The sequence below is a fragment of the Vipera ursinii genome (genome assembly GCF_947247035.1).
Source record: "Vipera ursinii genome assembly, chromosome: 4".
NCBI classification, from domain to species: domain Eukaryota; kingdom Metazoa; phylum Chordata; class Lepidosauria; order Squamata; family Viperidae; genus Vipera; species Vipera ursinii.
In genome coordinates this window covers 22,190,973-22,211,696 of record NC_139514.1, presented here as the reverse complement: position 1 = coordinate 22,211,696, position 20,724 = coordinate 22,190,973, and the positions used below count along the sequence as shown (strand labels likewise).

At 37.8% G+C, this 20,724-nt stretch overlaps 1 protein-coding gene across 1 annotated transcript; it reads left to right on the top strand.

Annotated features, from left to right (window-relative positions):
- Positions 1-1,673: 1,673 nt before the first annotated feature.
- Positions 1,674-19,131, top strand: USP12 (ubiquitin specific peptidase 12). Its single transcript, XM_083362224.1, has 9 exons — positions 1,674-1,987; positions 9,664-9,744; positions 10,441-10,654; positions 13,240-13,466; positions 14,488-14,564; positions 14,845-14,928; positions 15,152-15,349; positions 17,068-17,146; positions 17,440-19,131. Exons 1-9 carry the CDS (start codon positions 1,940-1,942, stop codon positions 17,539-17,541), a joined length of 1,110 nt encoding a protein of 369 aa, XP_083218350.1. The 5' UTR covers positions 1,674-1,939; the 3' UTR covers positions 17,542-19,131.
- Positions 19,132-20,724: the final 1,593 nt, after the last annotated feature.

Below are 20,724 nucleotides of genomic sequence, written 5' to 3'. Positions count from 1 at the left end.
TTCATTACCTCATGCGGTGTTTTCATTTTAAGGTCAGTGATATTGTTTTTGAGTTGCTAAATGAAAATAAAGGCACTGTGATATGGGAACTGAGCAAGTGCAAAACTCTGGATTGCTGGTGGATGGCCTCAAAGAAAATGAAACAACAGGAGGAATAGGGAAGCTAGTGGCTATTAGTCTAAATGGCTTACCTGTTTAGATTTTAATTATTCCTGCAATGCACTATTACAAATAAAATGAGAACTTTTTAAATATTTTGCTATATTCAGAGCTGGACAGCATTACCTGATTAATTGCCACCTTTAAAGTCTCACTCAGTTCCTCCCAAGTTATTTGCACTTGCCCACCTATAGCATTATCTAATTTCTGCTTTTTAAAAAATTCTAGTTTCTGTTTTTCCATTAGGACCTTCTGTTTACTGTATACGTAAGTTTGTTTTCAAAATGTTAGCACAATAAGTAGCTATTATTATAATTACAAAATCTGAACAATACTCAAAACTGTTCCAGAGCAGAGGGAAAATCAAAAACTTCAAGAGGTAGAAGTGCAGAAGGAAGACAGCATTTACGTTTATGTAACAGTTCCAAATCTGCAAAGAGAACTGCCTGTTGCCTATTCTATTATTATTTAAACATTGGGGATAATTATTTGACAAGCTTTTTATTCAATTCAAACCTTTGAAACCTGTGTTACCGGGTAGTGAATAATCATAAAAACAAAGTAATAGAAGAAAATTTAAATACGTTGAGTTTCTCTTTTTTGTATTATGTACCAGATTTAACGTGTCAATAGTTATAAACCAGTGACTACAGGTGGTATAAATGTTATTTAAAGCCCTTCATATTGCTAAACTTTGACTTGGAACACCTGAGGCTATCATCCCCATTACCCCAAAATCTGCCTTCTATACCAGGGGTAGGCAAGCTCGGCTCTTTTATGACTCGTGGACTTCAATTCCCAGAATTCCTGAGCCAGCATAGTATAGCTGGCTCAGGAATTCTGGGAGTTGAAGTCCACGAGTCATAAAAGAGCCGAGCTTGCCTACCCCTGTTCTATACGAATATGCATATATTGATATACGTTATCCTGCTTAATTAATCAGTAGATTTGATGAAAGCGTTGGAATATATTGTGCCAGTTTGTATAAGATGTAAGATTAAGCCATGATTAAGCTACAACTTAAAATTAATTGCAATTATAGTTCAAGAGTGCAAACCTATGGCAAGAAATCCCACACACGGAGAGGACTTATAGTCACAAGCTAAACGGATAAATAAACCCTTGGCTCTGGTAGAAGTGCTCCTTGTGAGGATTTTACTGGCTGTGATCTTTCATCATGCTACGCCATGCTAAGATAAGCCGCAAATGGATGATATCCCATAGCCTATTAAACCATAAAGCACGCCTTGTACACGGCACGTATGCAAGCAAATCTGAGCACGGCTTGATGTGCGATCCCAGGTGTTTCAGCAACCCGGCTGCCCGCCATTAAGTAAGACCCAGCAGCTGGAACCGGGTTATCTCTAAGACCTAGAATAGCAAGACCGGCCAGGGAGAGCGCTGGTGCGTGAGCAGTGAAACCTGATTGGTCGAGTTCGAGGGCCAGAGAAATCTGGGTTCAGCCCGCAGAGACGACCAGGCGCGCGCGCGCGCATGTGTGGGCGGAAGAAGGGCCGGCTCGCGCCGTGGCGTGCGCGCGGATCCTGCAAGAAGCGAAAGCGGGGAGGGGACGGTGAGCGTAACCAGCGCGTGCCGCTCGCCTTTCGACGACGGCCAGAGCTGTGACGGGCCGTTTCGTTAGGCGGGCGGAGCCCTGGTGGGTTCCGCTGTAAGCTGCTGAAGGCGGCGCCGCCGCCGGGCTGCCTTCTTCCTCCTCAGGCGGGACTCCCCCGGCCCGGCTCGACGTTGTGATTGGGTGGGAGAAGATGGCGCTGCGCGGATGGAAATCCTAATGACAGTCTCCAAAATAGCCTCCATCTGTACCATGGTGAGTGTGAGGGGAGGTGCCCCCTGTTCCCTCGCCCTTTCGGGCCCATGCGCGGTGGCGGATGAGAGGCGGGCCGCCGGGTGGGGTAGGGTAGGGTGGGGTGGGGGGGAAACTGGGCGGAACCCCGGGCGAAGGTGTGCCTTACCTTCAATTGAGAAGGGAATATGGGGCCTTGGGTGAAGGGATCGGGGGAGCGTCCGAGTCCCCTTCTCCCTGTGGAGGGCTGCTTCTTCCAGGCAGACTTGTGTCCTCATGCGTATTTACTCACAAGCAAAGCCCCTGGAATTCGAGCAAACTGACCTACCTGTCAAAGGTTAGGATTTAATAGAAGGCGATCTCGTGCAATGATACTTTGTTGTTGTTAGTTGCGAAGTCGTGTCCGACCCATCGCGACCCTATGGACAATGTTCCTCCAGGCTTTCCTGTCCTCTACCATCTTCTGGAGTCCATTTAAGCTCACGCCTCCTGCTTCAGTGACTCCATCCAGCCATCTCATTCTCTGTCGTCCCCTTCTTCTATTGCCCTCGATCTTTCCCAGCATTAGGCTCTTCTCCAGTGAGTCCTTCCTCCTCATTAGGTGGCCAAAAGTTTCAACTTCAGGATCTGGCCTTCTAAAGAGCAGTCAGGGTTGATCTCCTCTAGGACTGACCGGTTTGATCGCCTTGCAGTCCAAGGGACTCGCAGGAGTCTTCTCCAGCACCAACAATGATATTTGATGGGATGTAATGCCTGATCTTGGCTTCAAAAGGCTTGCAGGTAAAGAAATCTTAAGCCTGCAATTTTGTCTGGCTGGAGCACCGGAACTGAACGGATCTTTCGGGATTTCCTCGTCAAAGTCCTCTCTTAAGAATTTTGTTTTAGCCATATAAAGGCGGCAGCGGGGGGGGGGGGATAACTTCGTATTGAAATTTGGTGGAAAAATAACTTGTTGATGTCTTACAAATGATGGAGAACATTTCCCAGGAGAGCCAGTTGGTAATTTTGCTCAATGCTCTGGAGAGGCAGGAGGAATGAGACAAAAACAGAAAAACTTGAGGAAAGCAAAAGAATTTTGGATGTGGGTGTGGTGAAAGGAGAAGTTTAGGTAGAACAAATTTAGCAAACGGAGAGGGTTGTGTAGCAGCAGTATGGAATTAAAACAAGGATGACGGTGGGATCTGTGCCAACTCGTTGAAAATGGTTCAGTAGTCCAGCAGAACAGTGAAATATTCGTAATATTTATGTATTTCACTGCTGGTAAGCATTTGTGGGTTTTTAGTGAGACTGTGATTCTTTAAAAAGTATCCTCTTAATCACTTGAAAGTCTCTTAGTAGTTGACTTACCGGTACTTATGAAATGTGATTTAGAAAAATAGATATGTACACCTTTGGGTGTGCTTTTTTATTTCATCGTTTACTCTTTGGCAGTTTAGTTTAAAATTAGTATGGAGAAGATGTTTAGAGCCATTGTACTATTTCTTCTTTCAATGTAATGCAAACGATCATTGTGAAGCTAAGTTAAAAGCTCCTCAGGAAACAATAGTTATTGTTTTAAAGGTAAAAAGGTAAAGGTTCCCCCGCACATGCGTGCTAGTCGATTCCGACTCTAGGGGCCGGTGCTCATCTCCGTTTCAAAGCCGAAGAGCCAGCGCTTGTCCGAGGACATCTCCGTGGTCATGTGGCCGGCATGACTAGACGCCAAAGGCGCACGGAACGCTGTTACCTTCCCACCGTAGTGGTCCCTATTTTTCTACTTGCATTTTGACGTGCCTTCGAACTGCTAGGTTGGCAGAAGAGTTATTGTTTTACAGGTTTGTAAATCATTATCTAGATCTGGGGGTGTGTGTCAAACTGTTGGCCTGTGAGCCGAATGCATCATGCTGAAACTGCGCCCACCCCATTACTGGCAATGGAAAAAAAGTCATGATACGTCACAACACATCATGTGATGTTGCGAGTTTGACAGCCCTGATACATTTACCTTAAGTCCCTGTTTCTGAGATAAATAATTTTCTCTCTTTCATTCTGCCCTTTAAACCATCCCAATGCAAAAAAAAAAGAGTTGACAAATCTCACACCCTAGATAAATGGGATGCATAAAGATTGTAGGTTGTGTGCCCTTCATTTAAATTACTTTTTCCAAAATATAAAGGAAATATTTTTAGCATTAAGTTTCCCAGATTAGTTAGCCATATTGTATGAAAATTAGTATTCTCAAGCCAGCTACCCAGATCAAAATGGCTTGTAAGTTGGTATATCATTTTTCTGCAGCTATATGTAATCTTCAGAAGAAGAGACAACAAGGAGTTCTGACTAGTTATTCCATAAGATATAATAATACCAAAAATGCTTTGTAAGTAATCAAGCAGACAAGAATAACTAACAGGTGCTTGTCAAGTGAACTAACAGGAAGAACAGAAGATAGGGACTGCAAAAAGCTACTGTGTGCTTTGATAGATTATGTGCTGAGGTGTGAAGAACTGTGAAAAGGTGATTTTCTTGAATAGCTGTGAATTGTAAGTAGAGTGTCCCAAGAGGTGCTGATTGCCAAATAGCAGCTCCTCCCAACTGTTTCTGTACAGATGCAAGAAAAAGTATGTGAACCCTTTGGGATTACGTGGAGTTTTGCATGAATTGGCCATAAAATGCGCTCTAAACGTCATGTAAGTGCATTTTATGGCCAATTCATGCAAAACTCCACGTAATCCCAAAGGATTCACATACTTTTTCTTGCAACTGTATCCCGCACCCCTAGAACGCTTCTGATATATTCTCGCACCCCTTACAAAAGTTTGAAATAATGGCAACAAATTATGCATATACACTATAATTTTGAAATTCAAGTTTTTGCGCCCCCTGAATATCATTTTGCACCCTCGGTTGGGAACCCCTGTCAGATAGGGATTGAATGGTTGTTTCCTGTTGAATAAGCTGAGACTAATAATGATTTTAAAAGGCAGGTTCCAGAGAATGAGATCACTTAATGAGAAAACAGTGAATAACAACAGGTTGGTGGAAAAGTTTAGGTAGGAAATCCCTAAGAAGATTTCCTTCTACATCACGGGTGTCAAACTCGCTGTGTCATGTGACATGTCATGACATATCACAACTTTTTGCATTGCTGGGAGCTGGGGTGGGTGCAACCGCCGCATGATGCAACCAGCCCGCAGGCCGGCAGTTTGACACCCCTGTTCTACATAAAGAGTTTGTACTTGGTTAAAATGAGAGCCTGTACATGGAATAAGAAAAAATAAAAGCCTTCCTATTGGGGTGTCCAAAAAATGGTGAAGATGAATGTGTATGGGTATGCAGTTACAACCAATGGCACACAGTTGCCAAGAATTCCAATTAGGAAAATATGGAGGACAATAGAACATACTAGTATGGCTACATAGGTTTAATAAAAATAAAGTTATATTCATTGGGTTTCCACAAGGATACATTTTGAGTATACTTCAATAATTGTGTTAATAATTGGATGAAAGAAATGCTTACTAAGCTGTAAATGGTACAAAATTGAAGGAGGGTTAATAACTCAGAAAACAAACCTCAAAATGATCTTGGCAGGTTAAAAAAATGGACTGAAGTAACATTGAAATTTATCATATGCCACTACAACTTTTTCCAAGTAGGAAACAAAATGGAAGTAGAGGATGGAGTAATTGACTTAGTAATAACATTAAGTAGTTGATTGCGAGTCAAAAATATGCATAAAACGTGATGGGGCTGCAAATCAATATGTAGTTCTAGGCGGGTTAATGGCAGAATTAATAATTTCCAAATTATGTGAACCACTTGGAGTAAGGGTTAGGGTTCCGGGTGCCCGTATTAAGCAAATCCTATACAGGGAGTGCAGAATTATTAGGCAAGTTGTATTTTTGAGGATTAATTTTATTATTGAACAACAACCATGTTCTCAATTAACCCAAAAAACTCATTAATATCAAAGCTGAATATTTTTGGAAGTAGTTTTTAGTTTGTTTTTAGTTATAGCTATTTTAGGGGGATATCTGTGTGTGCAGGTGACTATTACTGTGCATAATTATTAGGCAACTTAACAAAAAACAAATATATACCCATTTCAATTATTTATTTTTACCAGTGAAACCAATATAACATCTCAACATTCACAAATATACATTTCTGACATTCAAAAACATAACAAAAACAAATCAGTGACCAATATAGCCACCTTTCTTTGCAAGGACACTCAAAAGCCTGCCATCCATGGATTCTGTCAGTGTTTTGATCTGTTCACCATCAACATTGCGTGCAGCAGCAACCACAGCCTCCCAGACACTGTTCAGAGAGGTGTACTGTTTTCCCTCCTTGTAAATCTCACATTTGATGATGGACCACAGGTTCTCAATGGGGTTCAGATCAGGTGAACAAGGAGGCCATGTCATTAGATTTCCTTCTTTTATACCCTTTCTTGCCAGCCACGCTGTGGAGTACTTGGACGCGTGTGATGGAGCATTGTCCTGCATGAAAATCATGTTTTTCTTGAAGGATGCAGACTTCTTCCTGTACCACTGCTTGAAGAAGGTGTCTTCCAGAAACTGGCAGTAGGACTGGGAGTTGAGCTTGACTCCATCCTCAACCCGAAAAGGCCCCACAAGCTCATCTTTGATGATACCAGCCCAAACCAGTACTCCACCTCCACCTTGCTGGCGTCTGAGTCGGACTGGAGCTCTCTGCCCTTTACCAATCCAGCCACGGGCCCATCCATCTGGCCCATCAAGACTCACTCTCATTTCATCAGTCCATAAAACCTTAGAAAAATCAGTCTTGAGATATTTCTTGGCCCAGTCTTGACATTTCAGCTTGTGTGTCTTGTTCAGTGGTGGTCGTCTTTCAGCCTTTCTTACCTTGGCCATGTCTCTGAGTATTGCACACCTTGTGCTTTTGGGCACTCCAGCGATGTTGCAGCTCTGAAATATGGCCAAACTGGTGGCAGGTGGCATCTTGGCAGCTGCACGCTTGACTTTTCTCAGTTCATGGGCAGTTATTTTGCGCCTTGGTTTCTCCACACGCTTCTTGCGACCCTGTTGACTATTTTGAATGAAACGCTTGATTGTTCGATGATCACGCTTCAGAAGCTTTGCAATTTTAAGAGTGCTGCATCCCTCTGCAAGATATCTCACTATTTTTTACTTTTCTGAGCCTGTCAAGTCCTTCTTTTGACCCATTTTGCCAAAGGAAAGGAAGTTGCCTAATAATTATGCACACCTGATACAGGGTGTTGATGTCATTAGACCACACCCCTTCTCATTACAGAGATGCACATCACCTAATATGCTTAATTGGTAGTAGGCTTTCGAGCCTATACAGCTTGGAGTAAGACAACATGCATAAAGAGGATGATGTGGTCAAAATACTCATTTGCCTAATAATTCTGCACTCCCTGTAATTTTGCAGCATCCCCTGGTCACATGATTGCTAGTTGCCATCTCCTGTTAGCTTCCCCATTGGCTTTGCTTGTTGGAAACTAGCAGTGAGAGTTGCAAGTGGTGATCACTTGACTGCAGAATTCTCTGGCTATTGTAATTGCAAGCCGGTTGCCAAGTGCCCAAATTGCAGTCACGTTACCATGGGGATGCTGTGACAGCTGCAACTATGAGAAACCTTGTAAGTCTCCTCATTCAGCACTGTCATTACTCCAAATGGTAGCTGAACAAGTGGTCACTGAACAAGGGCTGCCCTTATATTTTTCCTCACTCTGCTTCTGCAGGCTAAACACACACAATACCTTTAACAGTTTGGTTGCTCTCTTCTAGACATAATCTGGTTTATCAATGTTCTTCTGAAAATCTAGTGCCTTGAATCCAGTGTTCGAGGAACGATCTGACTAATGCAAAATGGAGAAAAGGAATTACTTCTATTGGTCTTGATTCAGTACCACTGTTGATGCAGCTGAGGGTTTGCTTTTTTTTTTACATCTGAATCACAATGTTGATTCATGTTCAGGTTGTGATCCATATGCCCAGATTTTTTTTCCTGCATATACTGTTGAATACTATGTGCCCTTCTCATGCTGTATTTATGTCTTTGCTTTGTCCTACCCAGATCAACAACTTTGCATTTGTAGCTGTTAAAATACACCTTTTAAGTTTTTGTCTAATGTTACAACTTATTAATACTGTCCTAATGTTAGCTACCTCATCTTCTCTGTATTTTGTGTTATCTGCAGAATTGATTATCATATTTTCTGACTCCTCATTCATTCAGGTCCTAGAAGCTCTGATATTTCCTTAGATGTTTCCCTTCAGTTTGAGGCAGAGTATTGTACACTCATTGAATATGATTGTGCATCCAATTCTATATCCATTTAATGGTAATAAAGCCCAACCCACATTTGTCACCTTCTCTAGTAGAATATCATGTGTGACTTCGTTGAGTGTTTTGCTGAAACTACTCATCCTGCCCTTTTACAACTCTTGTCTTTATTCTTCCTCTAATACAGAGTCCTTGACTTAAAACAGTTCATTTAATGAAAGTTACAACAACACTGAAAAAAGTGACTTATGACTGTTTTTCATACTTATGATCATTGAGTATCCCCATGGTCATTTGATTAAAATTCAGACACTTGGCAATTGACACAGATTTATGATGATTGCAGTGCCCTGGGGTCAAGTCATCATCACCTTTTGTAACCTTCTGACAAGCAAAGTCAATGGGGAAGCAAGAGCATGTTACTAATTTAACAACTGCAGTGATTCACTTAACAATTATGGCAAGGAAGATCATAAAATGGTAAAAAACTCACTTAACAAGTGTCTTTCTTAGCAACAGAACTTTGGGGCTCAATTGTGGTCCTAAGTCAAGGTCTACCTGAATGTACTTCTTCTAAAATTCTGGTATCAGAAATAAGTTTAGAAAAATATTTCTGTTTAAGGGATAGCCTGGCATTCTATCCAGAAACGTTAGTGCAAGAATGATATATGTCTGCAAGCATAGATTTTATTAGAAAAAAAAGGTTCAAAATATAACAATTTGAAACATTTTTTATTAATTTAAATATTACCATTTGGATTCTTTTTATTTATTTAATCTAACAATTATATTAATTGACAATTTGTACTTTCATTTTTCTTTATGCATGCATAACTGAAAATGCCTTGTATGAATGATACTAACCATATCAGCTGTATTATATGCTAAATACAATTCAATAATTTCCTTTTTCTAGTGTTTTTTACCTTTGGGTTCTGATTTTTATCTTTCGGCTCTATAATCTCTTTTGAATTTTTTTAATTTTAGAAAATTAAAATGTAGTCCATTTTCCTGATTGGAAAATTTGTAAGTTTATAATAGTAACATCAACTATAATTATAGATGCCTGGTATAAGATTCACCCACCTATATACACACAAATGCTAATTATATTAATAAATATTCTTTCTACCATATCTAATAAGAACAATTTATGGATTTCTATTGGAATTATAGGAAAAATTAAGCTGAAAACAATGGCCGGGCCAGTCTAATTTCCTTTTTGGTACACCATAAACTCATTTATTATTTAAATTTGTTTGAAATTTTATATCTTACAAAATGTTAAAAATTATACCATTATTATTGCTTCCCACAACTTATTTAGTTCTTTCTTCAGTAAACTACTTAACTTGTATAGTCAAACTATACAAGAAAATACTTTAACAATTAGCCTCTAAATACTTTTTTTCCCCTCTTAGGGCGCTAATGCCTCAGCCTTAGAGAAAGAAATTGGTCCAGAACAATTCCCAGTCAATGAACATTATTTTGGCTTAGTAAATGTAAGTTTCATATTTTGGTTGCTTCGAAAAAGAAATGGAATTAAACATGTAGAATAAGAAAGTTGTTGAAAAATTGCTTGCTAGTACATTAGAGATTTATAGCTGCGAGAAAATAATAAAAGTGACTATAATATTATTTAATTAATTTTAATTAATTCAGTTTAATGAACAATAATGTTTAATGTATTTAATTTTGGTATAGAATAGATCACAAATTATTCATAACTGTAACCTAGTTTATATGCTAAGATAATATTTTTCAGATCAGTATAATTCCTAGCAAGTCAATTGGAGAATCCTTAATGAAAGTAAAAATGGACAAATTATCCATTTCAGGAACATGTTGGGTATATTTTGGTTTTTGTTCATGTACAATACTAATGTTTTGTATATACCAGCCTGCACTTGCTGGATATCAAGAATGTTAAGAAAATTCTCTATCTTTATGGTTGGTTTTTCAGAATTACTTGGCAAATCAGTTGTAGAAATATAAAAGTATTATATAAAATATATGTAAAATCTAAGCTGGGTGGCAGTAAACACGTGTATGATTGCTGACCATTATTTTTATCCCTAATTCATGGATTATGTTATTCTTCAGAATCCAAAAATCATTAATATGCTTTAGCAAATTTCTTTCTGCGTACCATTTGCTTACTGACTCTTGTCAGGCTAAATTGTCAATTTGTTTTCTAGTTTGGAAATACATGCTACTGTAATTCAGTTCTTCAGGCACTTTATTTTTGTCGACCATTTCGAGAGAAAGTCTTGGCATACAAGAGTCAGCCCAGAAAAAAAGAGAGTCTTCTCACCTGCTTAGCTGATCTCTTCCACAGTATAGCCACCCAGAAGAAGAAAGTTGGAGTGATACCTCCTAAAAAGTTTATAACAAGACTACGAAAAGAGAATGGTAATGTTTTATTTTATTGTTGTAAAGACTTTGCCTTTAACTAATTTAATGATAAAATGGGCATTCCCCCCCCATCATTCAATATTCTTACTTGGACTAATCTTCAAAATCCAAAAAATTTGTCATAAAAGTCTTATGCTTTGTAAGTCCAAAGTCAGTCTTCCTTACAACACATTTATTATAAACAAGGTAGTGCTTGATAGCATCTGATTAAAGAAAAGTTAAAAATTGCCTGAAGACACAATTTCAGTAAAATAGCACTCAGCAAAACTTTAATAACACTACAACTTAATGGAATTTGATTAGCACAGCTAACATAATAAAAATATTCTGGTAAACAAAACCAATCTTAACTTGGTGTCTGAACGGTATCACAGAAGGTGACATGTTGAAAATCCCTAAGGAAGCCAAAGTTATTATGATTTGCTGTAAACACCAGTGTTTTGAATAGAATTTAGAAGTGGATTTGTAAATACTGAAGATTTTTCCCATTAGTAAAATGCGATCACAATTAATTAACTGCAGTTTACAAAAGTAAGCCACTGAATAACTTACTGAGAATAAGAGCTCCCAGATATAAGTTGTTTTCTGCCTTACTCAAGAGTGCACAGCTAGCATACTAGACTAGGTACTCTATCCAATACAAGTGAAATGCTATCATCCACAATTAAGGGATACTTCATTCACAGAATTCTGTTATCTACCAATTCCAGGCATCTATTCAGTTTATTTTAACTGAAATGACGACGAAACTGTTTTAACTTGCCAATATCAGAAGCATTAATTGTACATCTTCTACAAATGACTATTCAACTAGAATTGAACATTTGTTCAGAAAGATACCGTGATTATTTATTTATACATTTGCAACTGTGGTGAAATTCTTCAGTTCTGTTAGGATGAAAACTTTTTTTTTTAACAAGAGACCAGATGGAGACTTATTTGTCTCTCTGGTTTGTTGTTGCTCCTCAAATTCAATTGCATTGTCAAGATGTTTTGCATGGTATAAGGAACTCATGATTATTTCATTTGACCAACCTTTGAACAAATCATTTATACTTGTGAGTAGCCTTTCTGTTTATTCCTAAAGAATACCATTTTAGTAATTTGATTCAGTATCTGCTTAATTAAGAAAAGCACATACATGAATTACAGAGATTTTTAAATACTCAGATTATTAAGCAGTTGTGAGGAACAAAACATCAGGTATCAATTAACTGAAAAGAAATACTGAAAAAACAATTTGAAAGAGCCAGGGAACCCTATCACAAGCAGAAATATGTGTTTTTTCATTTTGGATTTTTAGATTCATTTTAGCATTTTATTATGGATTCAAGAGATTGCAGTTCAATCCATAAAGGGGTGCAGTTTCATACTACGAATCAAAATGAATAGTGCTTCTGAAAGATAAAGTAATAGTTATTTTTTGTTTAAGCATTTTTTTCTTAACTATATGGTTAAATGCAAGACAGAAAAAAACATTTCAAGGTCTTAGCTTTCATGGGATCAGTGTTCCATTACTAGGCATGCTGTATGTTCAATACTCATTTGAATTTTTTTTTATAAAACTATTAAATTGCAGACTATTCTCATAGGTAATGGGGCTGTGCGTTGTTTTGGATTTGATTCCAAAAAGACCCTTTGAGCATTCAATCCAAAAAGCTCCTATCTGTAACTCTTTAAAGCAGCCACATCTTTTCCCAGGATCATATTAATGAACATATATTCGAACAAGCCGGCCTGGCCTGATGGGTGATGGGTTTGGTTTTATTATTATTTTAATGTATTTTAATGTATTGTTATATTGGGCACTTTGTTTAATCTCTTTTTAATTTTTGTATTCTTGTATTTTAGTATGTATTGCCCTGTTCACCGCCCTGAGTCCTTTGGGAGAAGGGCGGTATACAAATTATTATTATTATTATTATTATTATTATTATTATTATTATTATTATTATTATTATTATTATTTACTATTCGGTGGAAGCAGGCTTGTGTACTGCAGAAATCCTTTTCTGTTGTTTGAAAAAATATTCTCAGTCCTCTTCAATATGTTTCTGTAATAATTGCAGCAATAAAAAGGAACACCTCTCCCCCATTTTTGAAAGTTTTAAGTATATGTAGAACCAAGTTCCAATAACACACCTGAAATAATGTAATGTATGGGAGTCCAGAATATATGTTCCAGCCTCTTGCAGTTCGTTTTAGGACGGTGTCAAACTTGCAACGTCATATGACGTGTCATGACGTATTGCGACTTTTTTGCCATTACTGGCAATGGGGTGGGCACAGTTTTGCTATGATGCATCCAGCCTGCGGGCCGGCAGTTTGACACCCCTGTTTTAGGGTTTTTTGGATCATGCTAAATGTATGTTGGGAGACTGAGGCTGGAATAATGTTGAACAAAATTCAACCTCAAAGCTTAGGTAGCTCAACACTCTCTTATATGATGGCAAACCAGATGCTATAGAAAGTTAGGTAGGATGTGTGTAATAGCTTTCTGACATTGTTTATTCTCAGCAATTGCTTTTTAAATCTATTTACAGTATCTAAGAAGTAGACTAAACATATCAATTTTTTTGTAGAGCTGTTTGACAATTATATGCAGCAAGATGCACATGAATTTTTGAACTATTTGCTGAATACAGTGGCAGATATTTTGCAAGAGGAGAGAAAACAGGAGAAACAGAATGGTCGTCTACCTAATGGCAGCATTGACAGTGAAAACAATAATTCCCCAGATCCAACATGGGTTCATGAAATCTTCCAGGGAACATTAACCAATGAAACAAGGTGTCTCACCTGTGAAACTGTAAGCATCGTCTACAAATCTGTCTTAATTTTCAGTATTTATCAATTTTTGAAACCGGCCATCTCCCTTGCAGAGGGACTCTGGGTGATGTACAAATAAAACATTAAAACAGTAGTATATAAATTTTAAAAGAGCCAAGGATGATTAAAATTTGGTGTTAAAAATAATTAAAGGGGAGAGAGGCCTTTCAGGATGCTAACCAGCCTCATGGTTATGTCTTCCTGTGTGCACCCAAAACAAGACCTCGGGGCCATGTTTTCACAACCTTCCAAAAGGCCAAGAGAGAGGACAAACGTCTGACTCTGGGTGGGAAGAATGTTACAGAGGGCAGAGGCAGCAGGAGACAACTCTCTCTGCCAGCCAGTCGGAATTCTTTGGCTGACCGAGTCACTGGCATAACTTCCCTGCCTGATCCAATGATGTCTAAAAACAAATACTGTTTTTGGCAATGGATCAAAAGCTGAGTATAAAATATTGATATGAATTTGAATTTTGTGTGAGTTCAATAAACTTTTTTTTCACAGTCTGACTTAATGGAATCGAACAACAGATGTTTATTTGCATGCAAGGACTTTTTTTGTAGTAACCTGATCAAAATGTTTAATATAAAAAAGGTTGGTGACATATAGCATTTAGAAAGAGTGAATATGGAAATATTCCTTATGGAAAAAATTTGTTTGGTACACATCATTTTTGGTACTTATCACGTGTCCCAGAACCAATTTACGATGAGTACTGAGGTACTCAAGAGAAATGAATCTGTTTTTTTCTGTATGAAAGGAGAAATCAAAAGAAGATCCCTGAAATTATATGGCGTTTACCATACTTTTAATAGTGAAATATTCACAATTGGAAAGATGAAAACAATAGCATTCTTTCTCTAAAAAGAGTCAATTTTATTAAAAGTTTAGTCACCATCATTACCGTTATTGATTTTTATTGCTAGTTCATCTATTTTTAGTTTAAACTCTTTCAAAAATGTACATAAATGGATGATTATACAATTTATTTTAACTTGCAGATAAGCAGCAAAGATGAAGATTTTTTAGATCTTTCTGTTGATGTGGAACAAAATACTTCAATCACACATTGTTTAAGGTATGAGCAATAACTTATCCCTGATTCGTAAGCATATAAACTTATTTGAGATAAAGTAAGTAAAATGGTTTTATTGGACCAGTTTTAGATTATTAGACTTCATAACACTTTTTATATTCTTCCTTAATTGAACTTGAACTTACTTAGTGCATAGTGTTTCAAATATGAGATGTCCGTTCAGTATAAAAATATTTCAGTAAGATAATTCATAGTTGTTGGTCTTTCAATATAATTTATTCAAAAATTGAATTTTCTTAATGTTTTTATTCCCCTGTTTTAGGGGTTTCAGCAACACAGAAACCCTGTGCAGTGAATATAAATATTACTGTGAAGAGTGTCGCAGTAAACAGGAAGCACACAAAAGGTACTATTTGCATTTATTTTGAATGTTAGCAATATATATAATTAACTGCATATTTTGAGCTTTTGCATGAGGTCATTGCCTTGTGTGAACTTTTAGCAAATGGTAATATTGAGATAATAAATTGATAACAGAATTCGATTAATTTTTTATGACTTTGCAGACAGGTAGCAAAATAGACTTTGAAATCTAATTAAATGTGGTGATCAGTTTAATTTTCTTTCAGAATGAAAGTAAAAAAGCTGCCTATGATTCTTGCTCTCCATCTGAAAAGATTTAAATACATGGACCAGCTACATCGATATACAAAACTCTCCTATAGGGTAGTATTCCCTTTAGAACTTCGACTGTTTAATACATCTGGTGATGCCACAAATCCTGACAGAATGTATGATCTTGTGGCAGTGGTAGTTCATTGTGGAAGGTAATAATTACAATCTGTTTTTTGTTAACTTATTGGAAAATAGTGCTATGTATATATGCTAAAATCCTAAACATAAAGTCTGAAATTTATTACATATGTACAATCCTGGCCTAAGGATCACTACCATAATGACTGATAGTGCATTAAATGTTACTTTTAACTGCCTTATAACCTCTGTCTGAGGTAGTGCAACCACATCCAAAGTTAACAATGCTAAACAATTGGATACCGAGGTTCCTTACAACCACAGCCACCTCGTCTTACCTGGGTTCAGCTGAAGCCTGTTGTTCCCCCCTCCAGATCCCTCCAGTCTCCAGCCATCTCTACAGCTTTCAGAAAGGGCAGTGACAGCATCGCTTGGATCAGCAGGGATGGTATCTCATCCCATGGTATCAGAATATCTCACCCAGCCGTTTCATGTAGATGTTAAAAAGGAGTGGAGAAAGTACCAAGCCCTGTGGTACCCCACAAAGGAGTGGTGGTGGGCTGAACCTCTCATTCCCTATTAACACTGATTGGGACTGTCTTTGGGAAAAGGAGTTGTGACCTCCCGGTTAGACTACTGCAATGCTCTCTACATGGGGCTGCCCTTGAGAACCACTTGGAGGCTTCAACTGGTGCAGAATGCAGCCGCGTGAGTTGTGATGGGGGTTCCCGATACTCCGATATAACACCTCTGCTCCGCAAGCTGCATTGGCTTCTGGTTGCCCTCCGGGTGAGATTCAAGGTGCTGGTGATGACCTATAAAGCCCTAAATGGCTTGGGTCCGGGATATCTGAGGGAACGCCTGCTGCTGGAATCAGGTTCCCTTCGTCCTGTGCGCTCCCACAGGGAGGGCCTTCTCAGGGTGCCGCCGGCAAAGGATTGCCGGTGGGCAACACCCAGGGGGAGGGCCTTCTCTGTGGGCACGCCTGCCCTCTGAAACCAGTTACCCGTAGAGCTTAGGACTGCCCCTGATTTTCATTCGTTCCGCCGGGACCTGAAGACCTGGCTCTTTGAGCTTCCCGGCCAGGACTGAGGATTTTTTAATTTTTTAACTTATTGTAATTGGGTTTTTAATCAGTTATAGGGGTTTTAGATTTTAATTAAGGAAAATTTAATCTATTTTAATTGTTATTAATTTTTGTATTGTAATGTTGTTTTAATTGCCTTGTGAACCGCCCTGGGTCCTACGGGAGAAGGGCGGTATATAAGTTTAATAAATATTATTATTATTATTATTATTATTATTATTATTATTATTATTATTATTATTATTAATAATAATAATAATAATGTGCCAGCCCCAAACCACGTAGCCATCCCAAAAGGATACCATGGTTGATGGTATCAAAGCTGCTGATAGATCAAGGAGAGCAAGGATGGTTGCACTACCTCTATTCTGCTTTCACCAGAAATCATCCAAAGCACGGCCAGTGCCATTTCCACCCCATCACCCAGTCCAAAACCCAACTGAAAGGGGTCAAATTAATCAGTTTCATCAAGGACCCTTTGGAGCTGTAAGGAAACCACTTTTTCCACACCTTCCCTTCTTTGGCTTAATTGTTCTTCAAATTTTTTTTCTTCAAATAAAATCTTTAGTAAAGATTATATTGGTTTATTAAGAAAAAAGCTATACAACTAATCAAAGATTCTCGGTAGTATCATTTTATGTAATCTCTCCCCCACATAATACTGAATTTGAAAATGATATAGCATTAATTATTTTCTTTGCACAGTGGACCTAACAGAGGACACTATATTGCTATTGTAAAGAGCCATGATTTTTGGCTGCTCTTTGATGATGACATCGTAGAGGTAAGAATTATTATGATTCATTGCTTGTAAAATGTATTCATTAAACTTACGTTTTTGCTATTTGGCTTTAGGTGGTCAAAATTGGAAATATTTGGAAGCAATTTAATTTATTGCTCTTGATATAGATCTGTTATTTACCAAAAATAACAATTATGCATGTTTTTCTTAGTAAATACCTCTGTTGCTGTAAGTGACAAATTATTTTTTAATATGTTGGTGCTAAAGCCATAGTTTTGCTACAGAATTACAAATTATTGTTTTTGAGAAATGTGTACGCCTCTATTTTGTTTCAGAAAATAGACGCCCAAGCTATTGAGGATTTCTACGGGTTAACATCAGATATCTCAAAAAACTCAGAATCTGGTTATATTCTCTTCTATCAGTCCCGGGACTGAATGTGTCTGGGCAAAAAGTTATTTCCTGCCTCACTGTTCTGGATAACATGAAAACTACTACATTAGAAGATAGTAAAAGCAGAGACAAAAGAATGATAATGTGGTTTGCGCTGCAACAAACCCAGGTATTCAGAGAGGCTTTCAGAAACCTTCATATTGCGCTCCATGAATTTGCTCAGGGGTCATAAGGACAAGGCTGATGCATCACAAATGCGCTGGAGAAACAGATCAGCTACTCTTGTAAGAATTTCCCATCAAGCAAGTTGTATCTAACAGACCTGATCAAAAGTCCAATTTTGTGGATATATTTTCATAATCTTTGGCATCTTTGATTTTTTGTCAATGTTGCATTAAATGGAAGTGCAACAAAGCAATATAAATTTGGCACATTAATTTATTTGGTAGTACTAAAAGTGTACATGATTCTTGATCTTGATTTTACCTATATTCAGTTTCTAGATTATTATTATTTTTTGCACACAGAGAGAATTAGACTAACACTTGCTTTCTTGGCCAGAATAAATTTATAGCATATGGTTTTGTGACTGGAACCAAGAAGTCAAATGTGTTTTGCTTCTTGTAAGAAGCTTACATTACAGTAATAAGTACCTTTATGGGAACAGTTTTGAGTTCTAAACTTTCTATGGGGGAAGAACTTGATTTATAATTATAATTTTATTTTTATTTATGCATTACTGCAACTTTTAGAGTTTCTGTGTTTTATATTTCCACAAATTTTGGAACCTAGATTTGTATATTAGATTTTATTGGATTTAAATACTCTTTTACATTGTTCATCTACAAGATTTCTCAGAAAATATACTTTCAAAACCTAAACTAACCAGGGGAAAGTATGGAATTTGCTTCTTTAATAAGGAGCCGTGTCTTTTGCTGTATGTTTCATGTGTGTTATTTAAAGAATTTGAAGTGGAAATGTCTTTGATGGTGTAAAACAGGTTTTCTGTTTTATCACTGTTAGGATGGTATAGGTGCTATACTGTACCAGTTTCTCTAAGTCTTCTAAACACTTTGACTGCAATATAGGCCAGGATTGCCCATGCTTAATAGAGCCAGGGTGGCAAATGTATGTAATTTTGGTCTTCATTGTAGCATTAATTAAAATGTAAAATAGCTTCAGAATATCTCAGTTTCCGTGGATGCAATGGGTATGGATAGTTGAAAACTCCCCAAAGTCTTGTGAAGGTTTTACCCACTAAAATTTAAAATTAAGAAAAAGAATATTAAAATTGTTGATCCTGAAAGCCAGGGTTCTCTACATCATTGTTATGTTGTCTGACAGTGGCTGAATGTAAATTGATGAAATAAAGCTAAATGCATATTTCCAGTTAGATCAATTGTGCCTTCATATTTTGGCACGCTTTTTCATCAAAGTTTTGTTTTGCTGGCAGTGTTAGTAAGAAACTGTTTTTGTCTGCTGCTATAATTAATGCATTCAGTTTACCTATACAATTTAGCTCAGGAATTTAACATCAAACTGAACAGATTTTCAATGTAGGTTGTCTTATTTAACTAATGTGAAAAAAATCATGTTAAATTGTAAAGATTTTTTATTAAAAAATTTAAAGCCTTGTTTCAGTTATTCTATCATCTTGTTGGGGGCGGGCCGTGGTGGTGCAGAATTCCAGTGTTCCAAAGACTTCTATAAGAACTCTTGAGGAGAATACTAGATTTGCCTTAAGAGGTAGTTAATCTAAAGTGAAAGAAGTTTCTACTCAATCCATAGGAGAGACCTTCAAGTTGAAGATCTGCTACAGTTTATGCAGTAATTTTAAAATATAAGGCTATGTAGTACTTCAGGTTCAAATGGAAACATTTGGAACACTGATACTCATATACAGTTGCAAGACAAAGTATGTGAACCCTTTGGGATTGCGTGGAGTTTTGCATGAATTGGCCATAAAATGCACTCTAAACGTCATGTAAGTCACAATAGAAAAACACAGTTGCTTAAAATAATACTACACAAACATTAGCTGTTGTCATGTTTTAATTGAACATAACATGTAAACATTCACAGTGCAGAGTGGAAAAAGTATGTGAACCCCTAGCCTAATGACTTCTCCAATAGCTAATTGGAGCCAGGAGTGAGCCAACCTTGACTCCAATCAGTGTGATGATATTGGATGTGTTGCTGACAGCTGTCCTGCCCTTTAAAAACACACACCTGTTTTGGGTTTACTGGTCTCAAGAAGCACTGTCTGATGTGAACCATGCCTCACAGAAAAGAGCTCTCAGAAGACGATCAAGAATTGTTGACTTGCATGAAGCTGGAAAGGGTTACAAAAGTATCTCCAAAATTCGTGAGTCAGCTATGCTGACTCAGGAATTCTGGGAGTTGAAGTCCATGAGTCATAAAAGAGCCGAGGTTGCCTACCCCTAACCTAGTACAATCAGGCAGTGTCTGCAGTTGGGTATGCATACTATTGAGAGCACGGTGGCTTGCATGGTTGGCAAGCAGCAAGCCTGTGTTAGAGACCTGAGTGCTGCCATGGGGCACAGTGAGCTCCTGTCCTTCAGCTCCTATTGGGACATAAAAGGACCCCCCAACAGGGCATCCCCAGTTCTAGGTGACTAGGAGAGAGTGACTGTCAGAGGTTTCCTATTTTAGGAAAGGACAACTGGTGTAAAGGCCCTATTGACCCCAACTGCCATCTACTCTGAGCAGGAGCTCTTGAGTTCAAGATGACTGACAAATTGCACACCAGACCTGGTGCAATTCCATCCAAGATCAAATACGGAAGAGCAGGGTGCTCAATATTTCTAGCCATTTACTCTTGTCAGGACTGAGCCTGAGTCCATTCTTCCCAATTCAGACCTGCACAGCCTTCAAAGACTGGAACAACACTTAGACAGCATCATTTAATTTGCCTGGCCCAAAATAATATTATTGGCTATTAATCAGCATATTGATGGTACAGTTTAAAAAATTAATAAAATTTGATACAGGAGAACTACTAGACCTTTTTCTGTTGCTTGAATCACATGAAAATTGGTTAGTGAGGATGAGATTCTTCATACATTATGTTATGCTAAAGGCAGTCTTCAGTAAATTAGTTATAGACATACCCACAAATTTATCACAACTTTCCAGCTGAGGTCACCTGTTCAGCAACGCATCCAATCTGGTACTTACAACATTATGTGATAATCCCTTTCATCTTC